The sequence below is a fragment of the Hyaena hyaena genome, unplaced genomic scaffold (genome assembly GCF_003009895.1).
Source record: "Hyaena hyaena isolate Hyena2069 unplaced genomic scaffold, ASM300989v1 scaffold_245, whole genome shotgun sequence".
Classification (NCBI taxonomy): domain Eukaryota; kingdom Metazoa; phylum Chordata; class Mammalia; order Carnivora; family Hyaenidae; genus Hyaena; species Hyaena hyaena.
Window position 1 is genome coordinate 770,856 of NW_024080878.1, and position 24,123 is coordinate 794,978.

At 46.0% G+C, this 24,123-nt stretch overlaps 3 protein-coding genes and 2 non-coding genes across 8 annotated transcripts in view; 3 read left to right on the plus strand and 2 right to left on the minus strand.

Moving 5' to 3' along the window:
• Positions 1-7,025, minus strand: part of TRIM66 (tripartite motif containing 66) — a 52,897-nt gene extending 45,872 nt beyond the window's left edge. Inside the window, exon 1 of the mRNA XM_039244610.1 lies at positions 5,065-7,025. Within this exon, the coding sequence (XP_039100541.1) occupies positions 5,065-5,070 (6 nt within the window). The 5' untranslated portion in view covers positions 5,071-7,025. The remainder of the gene's footprint in view (positions 1-5,064) is intronic.
• A 73-nt stretch (positions 7,026-7,098) lies between these two features.
• On the plus strand, positions 7,099-10,012 carry RPL27A (ribosomal protein L27a). The gene is made up of 5 exons (XM_039244613.1): positions 7,099-7,159; positions 7,548-7,611; positions 8,035-8,110; positions 8,737-8,911; positions 9,836-10,012. The coding sequence occupies exons 1-5, from the start codon at positions 7,157-7,159 to the stop codon at positions 9,962-9,964; spliced, it is 447 nt and encodes a 148-aa protein (XP_039100544.1). The 5' UTR covers positions 7,099-7,156; the 3' UTR covers positions 9,965-10,012.
• LOC120240057 lies at positions 8,252-8,381 on the plus strand. The gene has a single exon (XR_005530573.1). It is a non-coding gene; the product is annotated as a small nucleolar RNA SNORA3/SNORA45 family (small nucleolar RNA).
• On the plus strand, positions 9,596-9,726 carry LOC120240056. Its single transcript, XR_005530572.1, has one exon. It is a non-coding gene; the product is annotated as a small nucleolar RNA SNORA3/SNORA45 family (small nucleolar RNA).
• Positions 10,013-16,035: 6,023 nt separating the features above from the next.
• DENND2B (DENN domain containing 2B) overlaps positions 16,036-24,123 on the minus strand; it is a 157,540-nt gene continuing 149,452 nt past the window's right edge. For all 4 annotated transcript variants that reach the window (XM_039244629.1, XM_039244630.1, XM_039244631.1 and 1 more), the window contains 6 exons: positions 21,519-21,696; positions 21,174-21,215; positions 20,177-20,288; positions 19,166-19,405; positions 17,430-17,516; positions 16,036-16,813 (listed from right to left, as the gene is read on the minus strand). In XM_039244629.1, coding sequence (XP_039100560.1) covers positions 16,779-16,813; positions 17,430-17,516; positions 19,166-19,405; positions 20,177-20,288; positions 21,174-21,215; positions 21,519-21,696 — 694 coding nt within the window. In that variant the 3' untranslated portion in view covers positions 16,036-16,778. The remainder of the gene's footprint in view (positions 16,814-17,429; positions 17,517-19,165; positions 19,406-20,176; positions 20,289-21,173; positions 21,216-21,518; positions 21,697-24,123) is intronic.

Here is a 24,123-nt window from a genome sequence, read left to right on the forward strand (position 1 = left end):
TTTTTTTTTTTTTTTTTTTTTTTTTTTTTCAAGTGGTACTTTCTTAAAGGTTAGTTGTAATGTGGAATCTGAAACTACCTCAGTGAACTTTTCTTACCCTGTGACATGAAAATCCACTGGTCTGTCTTGCACTGTGAACTGTCATTTTATCTAGGCATCATTTTAGACTTTGTCATTTGGAAAACATCAGTCCAATGACTTATGTAGCTGCTTCAAAATTTTTAATGTTTATTTTTGAGAGAGCGCGGGCGCGCGAGACAGCGCATGAGTGGGGGAGGAGCACAGAGAAGAGACACAGAATCCGAAGCAGGCTCCAAGCTCTGAGCTGTCAGCACAGAGCCCAACACAGAGCTCGAACTCACAAACTGTGAGATCATGACCTGAGCTGAAGTCGGACACTTAACTGACTGACCCACCCAGGCGCCCCTATAGATGCTTCAAACACTGATGTTTCAGTATACAATAACAAAACATCACACTCTTAAACATCACCTCCAGTCTCATTTTAAAATTCTCTCTTAGGAAGATGTGAAATTCACGGAGGCAGCTACGCCTTTACCAGAATTCTCATTTTTGTTGAAAGCTCTAGTTTTATCATTGGCAACAAATACCATCAGGTTTTTTTCCCCTTGAAATGACAGGCTTACTTCATTTTTGAGAATGTATGTGCCATATTCCCAAGCCTGAATAACCAGTTTGTCTGTCAGCTCTTCTTTCAAGTAAAACTGGTGTCCAAAAAAAAAAGGCTAGGTCAGCTTGCAACTGAAGAAATAGCACAAGTGCAGTTACTCACTTTGATAAGTAGAAATGCTTTATGCATGCTTCCAGCTTCTTCACAAAGAATATTAAAATTATGTATATTTAAGGACTGGAATTTAACAAAACATTGCCTGCCTCATCACGGACATTCCTAAGTGAAACAGGCATTCTCCCTTCTCTTCCTGTCCTTTCCCTTTCCCGGCAAATGCCTAGCAGTGAAGAATACAATGACTTCTACCAGCACATCCACCATGTAAAAGCACATGTGGCTTTTTACACATCATCTTTGGCATTTGCTTTGGCACCACCAGTACTAGTGCCAATCTAGTGAAAAAGGCAAATAACATCCTGTAGTATCATGAAAATGGTTTCGACTCTGTGGAAACTTGTGATCCTGGGGACACTTGTGAAAGAGTCTCAGCGACAACCCCCATCCCCACCCTACCCCTGCTCCCCGCCATAGGTCTACAGACTATACTTTGAGAACTGCTGCATTGGGCTTTAAATGACAACTCTGGGGGAAAGGGGGTGCCTGGGTGGCTCAGTCAGTTAAGTGTCCAAGTCTTGATTTGGGCTCAGGTCATGATCTCATGCATACATGAGATTGCCCTGTGTGGGGCTCTATGCTGATGCTGCAGAGCCTGTTTGAGATTCTCTTTCTCCCTTTCTCTCTTTATCTTCCCTGCTCACACTCTCTCTCTCAAAATAAACAAACATACATACATAACAACCCTGGGGATTCAAGGAGATGACATGGCTTTCCAACACCAGTGGACACTGCTCAGGGTAAGAATATAAATAATATTTCATTTCTATCTTAGAAGAGCAACTGAAGTAACTCTATGAGGGTAAAGGTTAAATTAAGAGCACAACCAAACCAGACTCTCTGATTTGAGGGTAAGGGGGGACAGTCAAATGACTTCTCTTCTATCCCCTTCCTCCGGCAGCTTTTCACCATGTCTTAGCTCTTCCCTCTCCTTCCTACCTCCTCTGACCTAGGAAAAGGGATAGAGTGTGGCAGAATGTACTTAAGCCAGGGGTAGCAGGCATAGAAATAGTGAAGTGCTCCACTCAAAGGATGCAGGTCCAGTGTTGCCAAATCTTAGTTTTTCAAAATGCCAGAAATCCAATTTTTACTTAAACTCTGAAACGTTGGCAACTAATTACAATTTAAAAACATGAAAACAGCATTAGTCAAACAAAATATACCAGTAATCAGCCTGTGATGTCTGCTCTAAGTCACGGAACCAGGAAACTAGGACTAAATGAAACATCATGGGAAAGCCTGGAAGGACAGAAAATCTCACATATAACTTTACTTTGCTTACAAATCATCTCCTTTTAACACCTCACAACCTGATCTGAGGGTTTCTGTAGCTTTGCCAAGGAATGGAAGAGCAAGTCATTCCATGCCACACTGGGGGTAAGTATTTCAAAGACTGTTTGCATGGGTAGTACAGAGCAAATGATCATCAAAACAAGACTCAGTTCAGGGGGAAATGAAGAGAGAGACACACTAGGTAATGAGAGAACACCCACTCAATACTAGACTGTTTGAACGTGATATGTTTGATCTGTTTACTTGTTTATTGCCTGTTTTAGACATGCTCCTAGGACAGAACTTGGTCTTTCTTGTTTACCACTGTCCCTGCTCCTCACTGCCTGGCACGTACATATAGTGTCTAAACACAGCATATGCTCAATAAATATTTCTAAAATGAACAAATGAATCTTAGTATTTTTCAGGATACAAATAAGAAAACTAAGATCCAAAGACAATATGTTGTTTGTTCAATACCATTCAGCTAGTAGAAACAGAGGTGGAGGGTGCCTGGGTGGCTCAGTTGGTTGAGCATAGAACTCTGGATTTCGGCTCAGGTCATGATGTAGTGGTTGTTGGTTTCAAGCCCCACACCAGACTCTATACACTGACAGTGTGGAGCCTGCTTGGGATTCTCTCTCTCTCTCTCTCTCTCTCTCTCTCTGCCCTCTCTCTCTCTGTCCCTCTCCTGCGCTCTCTTCTCTCTCTCTCTCTCTCAGTAGATAAATAAACTAAAAAATAGGTGTAGGAAATGAACCCAACTTCTATGTTCTTTCTGCTGATTTTATCATCTAAAATTAAATTAAAATCCAAACATTTAAGCTCTTCCTTGCTATTGGATAAACTGTCCTCCAAGATCCTAGAATTCCTCTCTTCACATTTTGCTATTCTGAGTTTAATGGCAGTCAGGTTTTCCACTCTAGCTTGCAACAAACAAAGCTTCTAGGAATGCATTCTCCATGTAGTACAATGAGATTTTTAAAAAATCTATTCAACACAGTTAGGAAAGACTCCTGGAAATCCCTAATCTTCCAATTAGATTATTTTTACTTTATTTTTACCCTGTGGTCCTATGGATTTTCCTCTAAATACCATATTGTCATGTGTCAAAAACTACTTATAAAGGCAAACAACAACAACAAAACCCTGAGCCTGGTATAGCTGAAAGTGGTAACTATACATGCTGCTGGTGCATAAATTGGTACAATCCATTTGGGGAAAAGAAACAGCATAAAATGAATCATAAAAATGTTCATATCCTATAATACAGCAATCTCACTCCTGGGAATTTACCCTAGACAAGCTATTCAATAGAAGAAGAAAAACCACATATACACAAATGTCCATTGCATCACTGTCTCTAACAGCAAAGAACACAATAGAAACAACAACCAAAAGACAAAACAAAACAAAACAAAAAACCAAAAAAACCCCACAGAATACAGGAGGAAATGGCACAGTAAATTATAGTATATGCTGAAAATAAATTGGTCTTAAGATGTTAAAAATAATAATCATGAAGGCCGGGTAGCGATACAGAAAAATGTCATGGTATTAAATGAAAAGCAGAATACAAAAGGATTTATATGCTATGATCATCCGCTCTGTACATAGTTATGTCTCCAGGTAGATAAGAGCTGAAAGGTAATATTCAGACATAAAAACAGCATTATAAAGTGTTATGATTTGAGATGTTTATACTTACATTTTTAAAGATTTTCTTTAATGTTGTACTGGATTTTCTATTACATGCTATTTTTAAAATCCTTTCTGAAATACATTAGGATTTCTGAGTTTTTCTAGAACTCTCACTTAAAAAGAACAGAAACCCTACAGTGCCTGGGTAGCTCAGTCAGTTGCGCGTCTGACTTCGGCTCAGGTCATGATCTCACAGCTTGTGAGTTCGAGCCCTTGCGTTGGGCTCTGTGCTGACAACTCAGAGCCTGGAGCTGCTTCAGATTCTGTGTCTGTCTGTCTCTCTGTCCCTCCCCTGTTTGCACTCTGTCTCTCAAAAATAAACATTAAAAAAATTTTTTTTAAATAAGAAACCCTGGCTCTTTCCATCTTAAATTAGCTATCTTCTACTTGAAAAACGAAAGCAACATAATCTTTCCAAATGTCCAAACCTAAAGATGAAAAGCAAGAAGACAGGTTGGATCCATTCACACTGTTGTTGCTACCTGAAGGACTGCTAAGGAACTCAAGAACCCTGAGAGGAGAGGAAGAAAATGGACCACCAGAGCCCTCTTCAGGGTGGGGTATGTTCATAAGGTTCCCTGGAGAAAGGTGTGTGGTACCGAAAAGGTAGCATTTACCTACCTCACCAGGCTGCTGCCTGGCTACCTCTCCCTTCTGCTCATTTCACAGATATTTTCTGAGGCCCTGACCCTCTGGGGGAGCCCATACGCATGAGATGTCACAAGGCCACACTCTACTTCAGAAGAGATGTCACAGAGAAGCAGGCCTCTCAGAGGTCATGTCTCAGGGTCATGCTCCTTGTGCGTGGCGGAGAGGGACAGGTCACCTAATGCCTAATGTCCAGATGCTACTCCACTTTGCAGATATGGTACTTGCTCTCTCAGAGCTAGTCGCCCTAGGGAAACTGACCCACAGTGACAAACCACACATGAGCCTTATGTTAAAGCTATATGATCGCCTTAGGAATGAAAGGGAACCTGCTAGAAACTAGATCTAGACAATCACCCAGGGCATTCCCTCTACCTTGGTGATCAAACCACCAATGAGAAGAATGTTCGGTGAACACAGAGTGCTGGTCTACTTGGAGAATTTCCATTCAGATGAATGGCCGAAGGGATAGAATGTAGCTCCTCTATAACCACAGAACCTGGCAAAACTATCCAGAAGCAGTACCCATTACCCAGAACCCAACCTCTACCCCCTGGACAGTATTTGTCCTCACTCTAGACCCTCTTCACAAGACACTGGATGGTTATCCTTCATTCCTAAAGCTTTGCCCACCTTACCTCCATTCACAGACCATGTTCCCAAGGGTAGTTTCCAGGTAGCTCAGTTCATCCCTGTGTACTTACTGGCCAGCTTCAATGTCAAGTACAGGGTGATCTCTTTTTAGACTTGGCCCCTGACTCTCAAGACCCCTCTTTTTGTTGACCACAGGCAGTATGTGATTGAGGACTGAAGGAGTGATGAACACCATAATACTGTGAGGTCATAGAGGGAGTGGTCACTGAGGTAAAAGCAGATCTGGAAAGATAAGACTAAAGGCTAGGTAGGCCCGGGCCCTATATCTTGGCAGCTCTGTAGCCTCTGATAAGTCACTCAACCTTCTGTGCCTCAATTCCTTCATTCTCGTTCATAAAATGGGGCTGGTAGTGTTAACCTCTCAGGCAGAAGCAATTTGTAAACTGCAAGGTGTATTTGGCTATTATCACTCTGTACTGGAGTGTTCTGGGAAGAAGCAGAATATAAGGTTGGCCTTAAAGTTTGAGAGAGATTCAGGATATCTGTTCAGGAATAAGATGAGCACTATAGGCATGAGAAATGGCACCAGCACAGGCCAAAAGGCAGAAGGGATGTACCAAGTTTGGCTACAGTAGAAAGCTGGTATAAGAGGAAAAGCTGAGGTTGGTTTGGAAAGGCACATGGGCCGTAGTCTGTTGGTAATAGGGAGCTATACAACTTTTTGATCAAGAAGTTGAAAGGATCAAAGTTACGTTTTGGGAAGATTAACCTGGCAGAGGTGTGAAGAGCAATTTCATTGAAGTAGTGTGGCTGAGGGCTAGATTGCAGTGGATTAAACAATGAATGGGAAATGCACAGAATTCATAGACTTCACTTTGGGGAGTTTGACTGAAAAGGAAAAAGCCAGGGTAGTAGGTAGAAGACAGTTCAGGGAGAACTTAGGATATTTTCACTAAAATGCATTTTAGCTGACAGGAACAAGGCAGAGAAAATAAATAATTACACACACAGAGTAATTGAAAGAATGGGATTTTGAACACTGGTTGAGATTTTAGAGATGGCTCTTCCACTTAGTGAAGACAGGGAAGTGAGAGTAGTTACATCCGGTCACTAATTTGTTGAACACGTACTATATGCCAGGAACTGGGAGTACACGGATAAAAGAAAATATTCCTGAGCCATTAAGGAATTTGGCCTAGTACGGAAGACAAATGTGGATCAAGAATTATATAAGAGCTATGTACTAGATTGTGGGAGGGCACGAGTGGGGAAAGTAAGCAACAATGACCGAATGGGTCTGAGAAGTTTCACAGGAAAAGAGACACTTGCATTGGGTCGAGATTGAGCAGGGATTCTCTAGTCCAGGAGAGGGGTCACGGCCATGTCAAGTAGGTTCAGGTGAAAATTAAAATAGGGTGGTTAGAAAAATTATTTAGAGTCTGGATAAAAAGGACCATAAAGCAACCAGGTATATAGGTTCCTGAAGTATATCAGATTGTTCAAACTGTGGCGGCCCAGATGATAGCACAAAGGCAAAGGAGGAAGATCGATCGCCTCTCTGGAGTGTGGGTCAGCAGGTGCCGGTGGGTGGTGGAGACGTCTAGTGAAAGACTCCAAAGGGAGTAGAGCGAGACACCAGGTAAGCACACTGAGGATCAAATAGCGCCTCGCGAATTCTCACTGAGGCTGGGAGACAAGACAGCAACCACTACCGCCAGGGCCGCGCAGACCACAAGAACAGAGCGGTGCGCGCCCGACGACTCAGAACTGCGGCGTCTGACAGGTACGGAGGCCAAGGCGGATTCCAGGGCCAAGGCGCCGCGGCCGCGTGCACCACACAGCGCCTCAAGCGCCGAATTCTGCGAAAGCTCTCAGCCTCAGAGCCTGAGCGAAGGAACGTTACGACCAACACGAGTCCCAGACGTCAGAGCCACGGGCATTTCGTGGGGACAGCCAGGAAACCCAGCCGAAAGAGGCGGAGGCCATCCTTGTAGTCACGCGACATCCGCGAGACCCAAGAGGCCCCGCCCAAGGCCGGTCCTCGCTGGCCGGAAGTGAGTCTCATTGGCTCCGCCTCCATTTTCAGTACCTCGCGAGATTTCGCAAAGGCCTCCCTCTTTCTTCTGGGTCGCGGACATGGTAGGTGCTTATTTTCGTGCCTCTCCGTGGTTGCTGGTGTAGGCCGCGAGCTGTACTCGCGTTGCACCCCAACCACCTATCCCTGACCCTTCGGCCCTGTCTCCCAGGCCGCGTTTGGCGGGCCTCAGTGCAGGGTGCCCGGCAGGGGCCCGGGACCTTGGGGCCGCGTGCTCTGCTCGGAGTTCGGATCTCTGAGACACGCTGGCCGGTGAGCTCAGGCGCCGCCCTGATGGGGCCGCTTGTCCCCAGGCCAGTTCGTAATCTCAACTTTTGAATGTGTCACAAAGCAGATTATTAATTTCCCAGGCCTACAGATCCCTTTCGGACCGGCAAGTTCGCCCCGTCCCACCTCCCTTTGCGTTAATACGAAGCCCCTTTTTCCATACAGCCATCCAGATTGAGGAAGACCCGGAAACTTCGGGGCCACGTGAGCCATGGTCACGGCCGTATCGGTAAGTGCCGGCATCCCATCCTGGTCGGTTTTGAACTCTCCCTGCCGGATGCTTGCCTAGCCAGGAAGTCGGTAGCGTAGAAGTGGGTTAGATTTCTGTGGCCAATCGGATGGAATTTGAATGTTAGCTCTTGATTTTTTTTCTGAGAATTCTCTACAGTACTTGATTTTCAGAGAATTTAACATCAGTCGGAGGAATGAATGAAAACTGGGGCAAAGTGTTTAATTAATTGAAGGTATGCAGCACTGTGGGTGGAACACTGCATAGAGATGCTTAACCAGGAGTCCTGAAGAATTAGCAATGCTTAGGTATTGTAGAGTGGCAACAAGATAAGTAGAGATGGGGAAGTGTGGGGAAATGTTTTGGGGAGAAGATTGAAAGGCTGGTGAAAGCTATGTTAACTGTAACTTCGTGTTTTTGCAGGGAAGCACCGGAAGCACCCAGGGGGTCGGGGTAATGCTGGTGGCATGCATCACCACAGGATCAACTTTGACAAATAGTGAGTGCTTCTTGGCTTGCACGTTCACTTGCACTCGCAGTTTGCAGTTAGTGGGAAACAAGGCTCTTGCCACTCAAAAGCCTTGTCGGTTGCTGGCTTTTACCTTTTACCAAGTTAACATTTGATGTGGACTGAGAACTTGTCGAGGCTAGAGTCACGCTTGGGTATCAGCTATTGCCTTAGTGTGCTAGAGTCCTCGAAGAGTAATTGCTGACCTTATTCACTGGCTGTGACCCTTATGGCATAGTCAGTCACCGGGTTAGTGACATGCATCAGATTAATCTATACCCAGATTCACTTATGCCCCCAAATTTGCTTAGAAAATCTCTATTCTAAGAATGTGTTGATTTTCCATAAAATGCTGTCAAGTGAGCTGGAAGACCTCTAATCTTGGCACTGCCTCTGACTTTCTCAGTGACCTGTTCCATGAAATAAGGGTAGTCTTTTACTCCTGAACATCTTTAAAGATTTGTTTTAATTTCAGCAATGAGTGGGTTACCTGCTATGTCACTATAATCCACCAGTGAACAGTTTACACTATAAGTGAGGGAGATGGACAATGAGGATGGTGAACATCACTTCTTAAATGAAGTGAGGTCATGAAAGTGATTGCCTTCTCTTCCCAGCCATCCAGGTTACTTTGGAAAAGTTGGTATGAGGCATTACCATTTAAAAAGGAACCAGAGCTTCTGCCCAACTGTCAACCTTGATAAACTGTGGACCTTGGTCAGTGAGCAGACACGGGTAAATGCTGCCAAAAACAAGACTGGAGCTGCTCCTATCATTGATGTGGTGCGATCGGTGAGTGAATATTTGTTACCTTTATATAATCCTTGCCTCTCAGAATTCTCGGTAATCTAATCTCCTTGATCTCCTACCTAGAATCCATACCCAGTTACCTACAAGGCTGTTCCACTTAAAAAAAAAACAAAAACGTTTATTATTTTGAGAGCAAGAGACTACTAGCATACAGAAGTAGAGAGGGACAGAGAATTTCAAGCAGGGTCTGCATTGTCAGCACAGAGCCTGATGCAGTGCTCATTCCCACGAACCATGAGATCGTGATCTAAGCCAAAATCAAGAGTTGGACATGGGCAACTCACCAAAATTGAGCTCAATTGTGATTCAAGCAAAACATTGGAAGAATGATAATCTTTCCAGTCCGTCATTCATTCAAGTACTTGTTCTTGAATGTTTAAGGATCTACATTATTTGAAGAGATTTCCCGTCACACCCCAAAACACTGATGACAAAGCATTTTTCTGTATCTTTTGGAAGTTTGGTCTTTGTGTCAGCTTTACCTCCCATGGGTGTGGAGGTAGTCTTAAACTCTGAGGGGGCTTTCGGTTAATTTTGCAATCCCTTTGCCCAGCCTGTTTGAGCAATTTTCATGGTCAGGACTTCTTGGAATATTGCTGGGAATGTGGTTTTCTCTTTTTTTAAAAATCAGGTAGTAATTGAATAGGAGAGGGGGTTTGTGCTTTGCCTGAGGCTAGAGTCACATCCTGACATATCTCTTGTCCTGGTGTGCTAGAGTCCTCAGAGAGAATCTGCTGGTCTTGATTCACTGGCGAGGGTAGTCTGTGCCCCTGGTAGTGCCCAGATCAGAAACATGCCCTCCCGGTTCCTAGATGGAGTAGATTGGCAGACATCTTTCTTTATACCTGTCAGGGAGTTGGTATCTGCAGTGGTGTATGTTACAGACTCTTTTTTCTATTCCTCTAGGGCTACTACAAAGTTTTGGGAAAGGGAAAGCTTCCCAAACAGCCTGTCATCGTGAAGGCCAAATTCTTCAGTAGAAGAGCTGAGGAGAAGATTAAGGGTGTTGGGGGAGCCTGTGTCCTGGTAGCTTGAAGCCACATGGAGGGAGGTTCATTAAATACTAAAAGTGCTTTTCTCTTCTGGTGTGGGTGTAAGTTCTTTAGCACTCCTACTTCTCTATCTGTACATTTGAAAGCCACCTAACAGATTGCAGGAGTAAGGGTACGAGGGCCTGAGCTCCTTTGCCAACTCCCCCTCAGAAAGTGTGCAAGAGATAGCAACACTTAAAAGGACTTGGCCCATTACCTACCTTGAACATTTATAAAGTGAGAGTATTTGTCGATAGCATATTTGTGTATGTTAGAGTTGAAAGGCCTGTTTTTGCATTGTGTACTCTGAAAATAAGTGGGAGAATATACCCTTAACTGTTATGCATGGCTCAAAGCGAGGAGATTCAGGGTTTTTTTTTGTTGTGGGGGATTAAGTAAGCTGTACACTCCATATGGGGCTTGAACTCGTAACCAACCCAGAGATCGATTTGCATTCTCTACTGACTGAACCAGCCAGGTACCCCGAAAGGGGAAGACTCAGTTTGATAGGGCACATTTTAAATAGTGGAGAGCATGATAGGATTGAAACAATTGTAATTCCTGAAAATAAAGTTTTTCTTCCTTGGTTCCCTCATCTTGTACCACGCTTTTCTAGTCATAACCGAAATCTTGAGATGGGGCCCAGCAATCTGAATGTTAAGTGCACCAGGGTCTTAGTGTCTTTTGGAGGACCTATAAAATGGAAGTTGAGACCATGGGTTTAAACAAGTTGTAGTTGATCAGAGTATTTAATGTTTAATTGATTCCAACTAAACACTGAGGATCCAAAGATGCATAAATACAGGGTCTTAAGAGATTGAGATAAAGTTTGAGATTTCAGTCCAAACCAGAAGAGCTGTGTGTAACTTTAGTCCAATTTTCTCATCTTTAAAATTGAGGATTGTGTGGATTAAGTAAAATGGACGGCTTTTAGTAAACCTTTTTGACAATTATGGGAACAGACAAAAGCCCCTTGGTCTTAAGTCACGGCAAAATGATCCACGCAGAAGGACAAGCATACATACTTACCAATTTGGAAAAGTTAAGCAAGTGTTAGGTGGGCAATAAGCATTCTAGGGAGAATGTAGTTAGGGAGTGGGCTACGGTGGGAGAACTACGAAAATGGGAATGAGAAACCAAGGAGTAGGATTCAGAAAAGTCAGTGGACAGGACTTGGTAGTGGGTGAATTGGGGTAGGGCTGACAGGAAAATGGTTGGGCCTGGACAGGTTGGGTTTAGTGGAAGATGGATGAAAATTAATTCCTTAGTAGCCAGCTTGCTTCTTAGAAATTCATTATTGGTACCATGTAGCATCACTGTCCACAAACAGGATGGGGTTCAGAAGTGGGGTAATACATAAAATCCTGTATGGAGGTGTAGATGGACATCCTGAATGTCACAGCCCCTCACCATTTTAGATTGAAGACCGTTGAGATACCAGACTGCACCTGGTCTGGGAAGGGCAGCGTGAGCTGCCTGGTTCCAGTTTACTTAAGCATTTACAGTTAACAGGCTGGAAGATACTTTGATTCTTTTGCAGGTGTTAATATTGCCAAGGAAGCTAAGTGACCAATGAAAAGCCATACCTTCATGTTCCAAATAAAGGGTGCAGACCTACAGTGATCATTTGGCTCGTTTGATGGCACCAAACGCAAGCAATCCTTATGTTGTAACTTTATATTGAATGCAAGGTGCCACTGCTGAGATGAGCATGTCCACGCAGAGAAAACAAAATGTTGGAACTGCCAAGCTTTGGGCCTGTCCTGTAGGCACAGAGGCCCCTCCTGCTAGGTCTCTGATGCAGAGTTAATGCCCTCCCACACTTGGGGAACAGAATTTTAGGAAGTAACCCTGTAACTCCTTAAATCATTTGTTTGCCCACCTCTTCAAATTGTTAACGAGGTTACCTAGCACAAAAGGTTGACAGTTAAATTTTACATAAGCTTGAATTGCCAAGGAGGTAACTTGCGGCCTACGGTACATGGTGCTTTATATTTTTAGCCATACCTCGGGGCTGCAGCTATAACACGCTTTGTTGGCAAGATCTGCCGCATAATTGGAAGAATTGGACCCCATTTTCAAAATGCTAACATGAATATTGTTTTATTTGAAATAGGCGTATTCTTGATGGCTGGGCTAAGCGTCCACGTCCGTCTCCACTGGAAGGGAGGCTGCGGGGGTGGCGGCAGCCTGAGACCTGCAGAGGTTGGCGCTCCCGTGCCCGCCCTTGCGGGCCTACACCGCCATACCTCGGCGAAGCCACCACTAGACACCCACGCTAGGGAGCGCTACTCGCCTCAGTCCCTGAGAACTACTTCCGGAGGGTGTGAGGCTCTGGTTCCGGGGTCACGTTGACGTTTTTCGTTCCTACAGCCGGAAGCACGGTCGTCGCCGGCTCCTCAGTGCTCAGCCAGTTCCGGCAGGGGGCGGGCTGTGTCGCGCGGCTGGGAGACTTTCCCCCTGCGAGGCGGGAGGTTTAACTGGCCTCGGCGGGGAGGGGAGGCGGGCCTACCTTGCAGCGCTTCAGATCCGGCTTCTGCCTCGCTTAACACGTTAAATGGGGGAATTTCCAAACTTCTCAGAATTGGCTTCAGTTGTCAAAAAGATGAACGCCAGCTATGTTCAAGGCACTTTGGGTACCTGCTTGTACACACACGGGAATATTCTGGAAGAACATAAAACTGAGACGGCGTTTCCTTATGAACTTTGGGAGGTGATGGAGATGTATGTTTTAGTAATTTGACTTTCCCTCTTAACCAAATGCATATTATTTTCATATTAAAAGGCAATATAAGTAGACAGAAAATAATCTGAAAGTTACCAATAACTTGCCAGTCCTGAAAAGTAATTTTCTCTTGGTCTAGAGTTTTCATGACCTTTTAAGTGATACCCACCACCACCTGCACAGGCAAATAAACCTAAGATGTCTTGGAATGCATACTACCCACATTATCTGGCCCAAGAAAAGAATTTTGTGTATCATCCTTAAAAGTGTTAAATCGTTATGCTTCATTCTGGCTCTTTTATTCCCACTTTTAAGTATTTTTTAAAAGTACTGTTTATGTATCTTTATAAATAAGTCATTTTGGGTATAAGGTAAGTTACAAGTCTACATGGGAAATAAAGGGTGTTATTTTTAACAAAAATATAACTCAGTTGTGATTAGAATCAGAATGATTTTCTTGGGTCTCTAATTCCACACGCCATTCGATGTGAGCCAGAGTTGGAATAATACTGTTTTCCAAGAGCACTCCTTCAAACTACTGCCCTTAAGAAGCCCACACTCCTCATTTTTAACACTACAGTTTACCAGGGCATGGTTACTTAGTAAAGAAAAATAAAAGCATTTAAAGATGTGATGGGGCAGCTTGCCCTGCTCTACCAGATTGATTAAGGAGAAAACCCTGGACCTTTCTTTTTCTTTTTTTTTTTTAATGTTTCATTTATTTCTGAGAGAGAGAGACCGACAGCCAGCCAGCCAGCCAGCCAGCCAGCCAGATAGCGTGAGCAGGGGAGGGGCAGAGAGAGAGAGGGAGATACAGAATCCGAAGCAGGCTCCAGGCTCTGAGATGTCAGCACAGAGCCGGCCGCGGAGCTCAAACCCAGGAACCGTGAGATCAAGACCTGAGCTGAAGTCGGAGGCTTAACCGACTGAGCCACCCAGGTGCCCCACCGTGGACCTTTCTTAACTACAGAATAGAGGGCTGGCACTCTTCTGGTAAAAGAGACAGCACTCTATTGCCCCTGAGCAATTGACACAGAGATGTCAGAAAGGCACTATTTAAGGACACTTGTTGTCAATGGTGGCAATACCATCCTCTAGGGGGTGCAGTTTGGAAGTAAATGAGGCAGTTTTTGTCATGAGGGGAAGCAACCAAGAATGGTGCTAGACGTCCTGCAACGTATGGGGTTGATTCCAAACAACAAAGAAAAATCTAATAAATATCCATTTTAAATATAATTAAAAAAATATTTTTTGCCCCAGTTTTCATATACTAATCAGCTTACCAGGGTTCCAAATGCTGTTTAAGTCAATGGAAGTTCATACGGTTTTCTTCAGAATATTACCAAAAGTTGTTCAGCTCTCTTACTGCACACTCAGTAGAATGTTGAGTTGCTAATACCAAATCCTTTGTCTGCATGTGTAACTACTGCATTCACAGTAATTCTCTGTACAGGTGTGAGCATCTGACCTCACTGTGTATTCTAAGTACATCTGTGCATTTCGATACTTAAATACATATTATAACAAAATACTTTCCTTTTATTTCTCCCCATTTACATTAAAGTTAAGATGTGTTTACGTAAGTTATATTACCTATCAATTTCATGTCAGGATAGTAAAGGGTGGAGTTAAGAGTATTTGCCATAAAGGGTGGAGTTAAGAGTAGAGTGTTGGATGATGATAGGATTGAGAACCATCTGTTAGGGATCAAGAGACCATGTGAAACAGAACATGTAAAAAGTCCTGACCACTTTTTGTCAACCCCACACCAGACCCCTGGTCACACCCTCTGTTCCCCCAGAGATTTCTGTGTCTTGCCCATAGTACTCACCATATGGACCCTTGCAGCCCAACCAGAGGCATTATGTACCAGTACTGATTATCTGAATTAGGATGAGAGCTGTGGCCATCATAGGAGGAAGGAATCCTTCAGGTTAATCTTAGGTATCTTAAGATTTTAAAGATACAGGGGCGCCTGGGTGGCTCAGTTGGTTAGGTGGCTGACTTTGGCTCAGGTAATGATCTCACAGTTTGTGGGTTTGAGCCCCGTGTTGGGCTCTGTGCTGATAGCTAGCTCAGAGCCTGGAGCCTGCTTCAGTCAGATTCTGTGTTTCCCTCTCTCTGACCCTCCCCTGCTCACGCTGTCTCACTCACTCTCTCTCAGAAATTAAAAAAAAAAATTTTTTTTAAGATTTTAAAGATACATGTTTCAAGTTTTATAAAAAAGCATTTATACCTATATATCATGTGATCTGATCACATCTTGAAGATTCTTTGAAGTCACATTAAAAAAGAGAGGGAGTAGGAGAAGGAAAGGAGAAGGAGCATCTTTTGGAAACCATTATTATTATTATTTTATTATTAAAGAGACCACTTCTATGACTATCCTGAGGCCCAGGCTGGGTTAACAGTAATGACTCTGGACTACACTCGACTCTTGACTTTCTGTTTCAAGCACTGTTTCCCCTCTATACCTGGAAGATGCCAAAGCCAACTCTATAGGAGGCTTTTTCAGAGAAGACAACTTTGTCCTCCCAGAAGACAAACCTTCTACTTTGCTTTATGAGGCAGTTAGCAACCCCAAACCACAGACAGGTTGAGACCTGCGCAGGCATCAATGGAAACAGGGAGAAGGGAAGGGAAGTCAGACAGGATTTCATCTCCTGTTTCAGTAGGCCAAAGTGGAAGGAGAGAAAAGCTCCACTCCTTGGTTCAAATCCTGCCAGACCCAAACCAAATTCCAGCTGAATGCCTCATCTTGCAAATTTTCAAGGTCTCTACGAAGGCCTTGGTTGGGTAGAAAGCCTAAGCCACCCATATTTACCACCTTGTTTCTCTTCTTGCTTTTCCATGAAATGTAGCAGAACTTCCTCCATGCAAACCTTGGGTTCCAATGGGAAAAACTAGTCACAGAATGACAAAAGAGCTATAGGCAACGGGCCAGGGCTATGAACAAGCCTGTGTTCGCTTTTTCTGAGTTTCACCCCACCAATATCAGGATACTCAATCGTATCTTAAGGGCTTCATACTAAATAGGAAAGTGTAAGACTCACCGGACAGTGAAGCCAAAAGCACTGAGCATTCTTTGCATCAGTGGGGACATTTACAGAGAGTCTGAACAGTTGGGTTGTTGAAGCGGAAAGGTGAGCAAGAACAATGGCTAGGTATCTGCTAAGACCAGTCACACAGTTAAAGCTACAGAACTTGATTGCAGGGGAGGTAAGTGACTCACACTAAAGCTAAACTCTTAATGAGGAACTCAACTCCCTACATGATGGTGTTTCATTCCTGACTGGCCTAGCTCAGACCATCCCCAGGAGAAATAACTCTAGATAATGAATGAAGCCAAGGAACACATAGGGCTCTGGGCCCAAACAACTGTACACTGTTTATTGAGAACACCCGTAGATGGTGGGAAGGAGGGATGCCCTGTACCGCATCATGGCCACCACAGACTGGGAGCTGGGCCCGGAGAGCACTGGCACAGCTGGGGGGTGGGGGGGTGGGCTTCCCATGACTCACTGACCATCACAAAGGTAGGAGGAACAAGAGAAGGCCAGACCTGAGAGCCTGGTACCATGCTGCAAATGGGGATTGATTGGCCTTTGCCTTTCAAAAACAGAGGGTTAGGGGAGGGGACTACTAGAAAAAAATAGAAACTCTAAGATTTAAAAAAAAAAAAAAAAAAAAAAAAAAAAGCCCTCCTGTACAGAACAAGACAGCATCTGTTCTCCAGGGCCCAAGACTGGCAGCAGGGACCTCAGGCAGGCAGGCCAGGAGCCTCCAGGGGAAGATCAGTGGTTCGGCTGAGACAGTCAGCTGCACATTAATTGGCTAGTCGCCAGCACCCAGCCCCTTGGGAATATACAAATATTTACCAGATTCTCTTTGCTTGTTACAAAAAGAGATAAGAAAGCTTACAGCAGATTATTTACAAACAGTATCCTGGGATATCGTGAAGACAGAGGTGGGCTGGCTTAGAGGGTAGGGTCTGTGGGGGCAGAGCAGCCACAGCGGCCCAGAGGGTCCCAAGCTGGCCCCCTCCACAGGCTCCAGGCTCTGCAAGGCACTGGACTCTTACTGGAAAGGGGGCTTAATTCTTCTTGTGGAGGAACTTCATTTTGTTGCCTGTGGGTCAGAGAGGGCAAGAGTGAGAAGGTTTCATTATCAGCTATTCCAACACCCCTAACCCTCTCAGTGGGAGATAGGATTAGAAAGACTGGATTTCAGCTGTGACAGATCGGATTCAGGGCAGTGAAAATATGCTAGAGCTCTAATTAGGGCACTGGTAGCAATCACTGTGGGGCTGTGGGCAAGCTATTTAGTTCTTTGGCCCCAATTTCCCTTTAAACTGAGACATTCTATGATTCCATGATTTAATTGGCTGAGCTCTTTGAACCTCGTGGAGGTTTTCAGAGAAGGACACTCTGGCACCTCGACTTCTGTCGACTCCTTTATGGCCTAAAGAAAAGCTCCCTGCCCTTGGCATCCTCATATTCACTCAGGAAGGAGTACACTGAAAATACCTGATTAATGAAGGGATCTCTGGTTTCTCCTGGTTCTGCACTTTGATAAATACTGTGCTAAATTCTCTTGGAGCACTGGGCTGGGAACCTCTTCACCAGAGGATCTCTTACTGTTCTGTCGACAGCCCCAATATAAATACCCAGTGGCACTGGTTTAGGGTAATTTGGATACGGCCTTCTTGCTGAACACCCATCTCATCAGTGACCATGCTTCTTACCCAAACCTCGGAGAAACTTATTCATCCCACTCTGTTCAGTGTCTGGGAGTTCCTCTAAATACTGCTCCACTCGCTGCTCAAAGAGGCCTGGGAAGAGGAGGAACAGGGAGGAGAAGAGTCATTACAGGGAGGAAAGGGGAGGCCTACTGGAGGGAATCACGGGCACAGATCCCAAAATTGGAGAAATCAAGGATCTGCAATTATAATTTATGGCAGCATCTTATTAGAATCCAGACTGTTTCTTTGGAACTATAATTAATGACATCTCACTGTGCTCACTGCTGAAGCAAGAAGCCCTCAGTACCTTGGCTCCCGGTGCACACCCCTGGCCTGAGCTGTATTCCACAAGGCAAAGAGGCCATTCCTGATTTCAGAGCTGGGTACCTTCTCTAGTTCCTCTTATCTACCATGTTATTCCAAAAGATGTGTTAGACTAAATGGGCATTGTAGTGGACAGAAGAAATAACAACCCCAAGGTTAAACAGAAAGATCTTGATGAGATTTAAAAAAAAAAAAAAAAGAGACTAGAGTGAGCAGAGCCTCTGAATGGCGCTGCCACCAACCTCAGAGAGAAAGCTAGCTCAATCTTCTTTAAGAGCTTTTCCAACCTGTGATTCTTAGAACCCCCTAAATTGCTCAGTCTGGTCTTTTTCTCTGAATAAGAAGGGCATCTGATGGCCAACAGACACATGAAACGATGCTCAGCATCCCTCCTCATCAGGGAAATACAAAACAAAACCATACTGAGATACCACCTCACGCTGATCAGAGTGGCTAAAATGAGCAAATCAGAAGACTCTAGATGCTGGCGAGGATGTGGAGAAACGGGCACCCTCCTACACTGTTGGTGGGAATGTAAACTGGTACAGCCCCTCTGGAAAACAGTGTGGAGGTTCCTCAGAAAGTTAACAATAGAACTCCCCTATGATCCAGCAATAGCACTGCTAGGAATTTACCCAAGGGATACAGGAGTGCTGCTGCATAGGGGCACATGTACCCCAATGTTCATAGCAGCACTCTCCACAAAAGCTAAAACATGGAAAGAGCCTAAGTGTCCATCAACGGACGAATGGATCAAGAAGATGTGGTTTATCTATACGATGGAATACTACATGGTAATGAGAAAGAATGAAATCTGGCCATGTGTAGCAACATGGATGGACCCTGAGGGTGTTATGCTGAGCGAAATAACTCAGGCAGAGAAGGACAAATATCATATGTTTGCATGTATAGGAGGATTAGGAGGAACTTGACGGAGGACCATGGGGGAGAAGAAGGGGAAAAATAGTCAAGGAGAGGGAGGGAGGCAAACCACGAGAGACTCTTGAATGCTNGGGGGGGGGGGGGGAAGATGGGCATGGAGGAGGGCACTTGTGGGGATGAGCACTGGATGTTATATGGAAACCAACTTGACAATAAACTATTTTTTAAAAAAATGAAGGGCATCTGAGGAGGGGGTGGGCAACCAATGGCACGCCATTCTCGGGCGGAGAGGAGTCCTACTCTCTAGCCACGTGGCTCCAGCCTCCACACAGCCTTGTGACAGAATCTACTGGGGCAGGAGGAGAAGAGAGCTCCCTTGGCAGTTTTTATGAGAAGAAAGGAACATTAGGAGGACTGGCCCTAGCCGACACCCAAGAGTTTCCATCACAGTGCCTAGCTATTCAGCCTTGTAGTAGCAGAAAACTTAGAGAAGAGGGCTCATAGCCCCCATCCCCAAGCTCTTCTGGCCTTACCCTTTGCACGGCACTTTCTTAGCTCCCTGTCTTGGATGAAGCCAGCAAACATCTGAGACTCCATAAAAACCTCAAGAAAACGGCGGATGCTCTTGGAGGCCACAGACTTGCGGAAGGCCTCTCGCTGAAAGGCCCTCTCCCCCTTCTCACTCTGGGTCAGGAAGAGGGAGTAGTGCCCAACAGTCTCCACAAAGAACCGGATAAACACCTCTGACACCAGCCCATTGAGGGTATTACATTCTGGAAAAGAAAAGACAATCTTTGAGGTTCAGGTCAAGAATCTGTAATCTCCAACCTGCAACACCACCCTCTAGCTGGTGTTGTCTCCCTCTCTCCCAAGAGAACTTCCAGCCAGAACCACTTATCTATTCTTGCAACTTTATCTCTTGTGCTCCTGCTCTTGTAACTAGCCCCTGAGCTGGAAGATCAGAAACTGTGGTCTGAACATGGAAGTTGGCAAATATTCACTGAGTGGGTAAGAGTGGAAATCAGAGACCAGAGGATCACTTTCTCCACATCCCTGACCCTTGCTGGTTTTCCTGGCTTCATAAGAAGAGGAAGTTACCTCTGTCTCCTGCAGGGGCTCAAGGCAAGGCCCCAAAGGGAGGAATAACTAGTTTTCTGCCAGCAAAAAGAGTCCTGTGGTTGCTGTATCTCTTTGGGCTTTCCTTCTCAAACCTCCTGAGGTAGAGAAGAATTAGAAGGAAGAGGGTAGCTTTATAGTCTGGGCCTTGCTAGAAGTGCCCCCAATGTTGTTTATGTTTCCCTGACAAGACACCACAATACTTCTCTCCCCTTAGTCCCATTACTCCCTGAGCCCACTGATAAGTGGGGCTAGAGATTTCTAGGCTAGACTGAGACCATGGTCCTACACCCAAAGCCTCATCAACCAGTAGCGTCCGGTTGTGTAATCAGGTTACAGGTGTGTAATCCTGGTACTATGAGGCCCAGACCCAGAGGAGAGGGAGTCTGGGGCCAGAGCTGACTGTGCCCAGGGCAAGCCTCACTCACCATCATCGGAGTCGCTGTCAGAGTCCTGGGAGATCAGTTCGTTCTTTCTCTCTAGAGCCTGCTCCAGAGCCGCCTGTAACTTCCTCGGTAACAGCGTGTCCTCATCATCCATCTACAGGAGAAGGAAAATACACAGTGATCATAATCACAGCTGACATTGGCTGAGCACTTGCTATATGCTAGGCCCTGTTTGAAGAACTTAAATATATAATTTTATTCATTTCTCCCAAGAATCCTGATGCTATTATCAACCTCATTTTAGAATGAGAAGCTGAGCACAGAGAGAGATTAAGAAACTTGTCCAAGGTCACATGGGTAAAAAGTGGTGCAGCTGGTGGCATTCACTGCCCAGGACCAGCTAGGGGTTCCTCGCCCAGCTCCCTGATCTCTAGCTCCAAAGTGGGAAGCAGAACCAGCTCAGGACAGGGAAACTGGCCCAGCCTGTGTCTCAGTTAATGAGGCCAGGCTGTCCTTCCTGTTTCTGCAGTCTGGTTCCATGTCTGTCTGTACCTTGATGCCTTGTACCCAGGCGTCACCACCGTCAGTGGTGTGTAACAGACTGTACATTCCCGGAGGGTACACCAGTCAGCTATGCTCCTTAGTGGACAGCCAGACTAGCAAAGGCTTTTTGAAGCTGACATGAGGATTGCAAACCTTGACACTCCCTAGCATTTTCAGAGGCCTGGCCAAGATCATGCAGCTCAAAAGTGGCAGAGCCAGAGCTCAAGTGTTTGGACTTCCAGGCCATGCTCTTCACATACTTCCACTCCTATCACACCAGATGATCCCAACCAGAAATGCAGATCCTGTTGGGGTCAAGACTTCTCAGGTCAGCTTCTCCCCACCTTTGTCTATTTCGTAAATATGGAACCCAGAGAGCTCAACAAACAGGCTATGCAAGTTAAGCAGTGTGTATAACAGCGCTGGGTGCTCTCCAGCTGGCCTCAAACAAGCGCCCACCTAGGGCAGGCCATATTCTGTGGTGTCCTGCTCTTACCTGTCGGATGAATCGGTCAGATCCCAGATTCACCATCAGTGCCTAAGAGAAAGAGTCATTAGTGGTAATGATGCAAGGTATGAGTCGCTGCAATGCCCTCCCCAGGCCTCCAGACCTCCTGGATTCCCAGAGTCAGACAAACAGGAATAACTCCAGTCACGGACAGAACCCCCCAGGGAAAAAGGATAAGAGCTGGGTAGAGGAGGCCCAGAAGCCACAAGAGATAAGTTCCCAGTGGTCTTTCTCCCTTCTTTTACCCCTCTGCCCCTCCCTCCTGGGAGTTTCTGTTCCTTCTGTCCCTTCTTTCCTCCACCCCTTGCCCAGCTGGCTCCCCAGATGGCCCACCTCCTCCACAGGCAGCTCCTTCAGTTTAGGAAGGGAACTGGAGAGCAGGCCAACCAGGAAGGGTGTGGGACAGCAGACGATGTCAATCATGGAGGCCGGAAGGACAGGAATGAAGGTGTGCTGCCAGGAGAAGGGGTAGAGCAAGGCCACCACGGCATGGGAGCAGCTGGAGAGGGTACTGGTAGATAGACAGAGACAAAAGCACCTGAACCCAGGCCCAGCACCTTCAGGGAAAGCGAGTTAGAGCCTGCTGTAGGCTCAAAACACTCTTTTATAGGTTAAACCTCCCAGTGCAATGAAAGTACTAATGGAGTTCACGTCTGGATCTGCCCTTGCAGGCTGGTGAAGACCCCACATTCCCAACCGCTCAGGGCCTCAAGGACACTTGTACCACCCTCTTTCGGTCTCCACCTAGTAATAGCCATTAAGGTAGGCAACACTTGAACACACAAAGGACTCACATATATACCCCCAAGGGCCACACTAACATACAGACAGGCCTAACCTAGTGAGGGAGCATCAGCTCAAGCCAGGGAGTACGAGGATAAGCCAAGCAAGAGGTGATCACAGATCACAGTGTGGAAGAACTGGAAGGCCCTCAGAGGTTGTCTTATCAATTCCACATTTTACAGCTGGGGCCACTGACAGGAAGAGTCGGTTTCGTAAGTGGCCAACCTAGGACACAACCAGTTGTCCCATGTCCCAGTCCAGTGTTGTTTGACTACTCTGCCCTCTATCCTGACCTCTCTCTATTGCAAAAGGTGGTCTGACTGAGGACCACTGACCGAGGTTAGGTACCTGGAACCATTCCTTCCAAGCTGAGAAAAGTGTCCACTCCCATCTTTCCTCGCCTAACATCTCAGTGGGGCCATCCCTCTCTCAGCCTAGAGAGGGCTCCAGGCCTCTAGACCCAGCAGCACTGCAAGGCCGGCTATCAGAGTATAATGACCAGTGCGAGACAGGGAGGAAGAGCTATAGGGTGCTAGCTGGAAGGAAGTGTACATTCCCCACGTGTGTTGAGGGCCAGTGTGGGGCACTGGTAAACACAGGAGATGCACCTGGCTTGAATAGCCCATCTGTTGGCAAGAAAATCAAAGGCCCTCCCCTAGTCAGGGGCATGTTATAGATGAGAAGGCAGAGGCCTGCCGTCAAGTTCAGTTTTAAACCCGACTTTCCCACTCTGACCCACTGCCTCTATTGGTCCCACCTTTTAGACATAACAGGCCCTACTTGATCAGCTCCAGCAGGGATTCTCCCCCTTTCCTGACTAATGTAGGAGAACATGGCAGAAGCAAACCCCCTCTTCTAGAAGGACCTTTGGATGTTCACAAGTGTTCTGTCACCCAGTGCCTTGCCTGACCGTCCCGCTACCCTATGGCCACCTAAAATAGTTCTGGGCCTTGAGGAAGAGACCCAGGTGTCCTGGCTCTGACAGCCCTTCCCTTGGGGACAGCAGCTCCCCACACAGCGAGGATAGCCATCCAGAAAAGATGTAGAGAAGGGCCGTCTCAGGGTGGAAGGACACACTGATCTCCACAATCCCCTCCAATGGGCCTGGGTCTTTGGAGGCAGAAGTTTTTGTATAATCTCTAGGGGTGATCACTGCAGAGCCTGTGTACATACATGGTGCATCCCTCCCATATACTCAGACATTAAAACTAGACCAGAGGAACAAAGGATTTGTGAACAACCTAAAATGTGAGCAATGGAACATGAGCTGGCTGGACTTACTGAGCCCTGACCCAGTTCAGGCCTGCATACCATCACTGGACTGCCTACCCTGCCCCTCTCCAGGCAGAGGCAGACCCTGTGACATCTTTTCGAAGATCCAAGAGTGGCAGAACTTGAACGCTGAGCCAGGCAAAGAACAGAGCCTTGGGGTACTTTCCTTCCAGAATGGTGCAGGAATGTGCTCAGAGGCAGGGGCAGCCACAGGAAACAACAGCTCTATTCAGAGCCCTACTGGAGCTGGGCTATGGGTGGGGGTGGCAAAGAGGAAGCCCTGTCCTGAGTGAGGGAATGGAACCTTCAGGAAAAGAAACCTCAGGGACACCAAGCTCTGGCTAGAGCAGAGCCTCACAGCTGGGGAGCCAGCGGCTTTGCTGATGGACAGTGAACTGGGTGGCAGAGAGGAAGCAGATAGGGGCCTCATGGAGCTGCCATACCTGGCTAGTGCCGGCTGCCGGGCTAGGTCCCTTCCTGAGGACCTGATGGCCCCACAAGATACACAGAACTGTGGGATACAGAAACACTGAGGCTGGGGCAGGAAGTGAGGGGCTGTTTTCATTTCTAAATTAAAGCTGGCCTTCTCTGCACATGTCAGCAGCCCTGGCATTTCCTCTTCTTCCTTCTCCTGGGCCAAGGGTGAGCCTGGCATCCTGCCCCAGTGCCCTGTGAGGGCATTCAGGAGTCCCTTTCTCCTGCTCCCCTCACACAGACAGGACAAAAGACTCCAGGAAGCCTGGGCCTACTGAGGACCAACCAGGAAGAGGATTTTCCTTTCTCCCTTCTCCTGTCGACACCTGGCATGTGGTATGACACAAAGCAAGTAGGTTAATAAATGTCCCAATGACTGAATTAATTAATTAATTCTACTCCTCTCAAG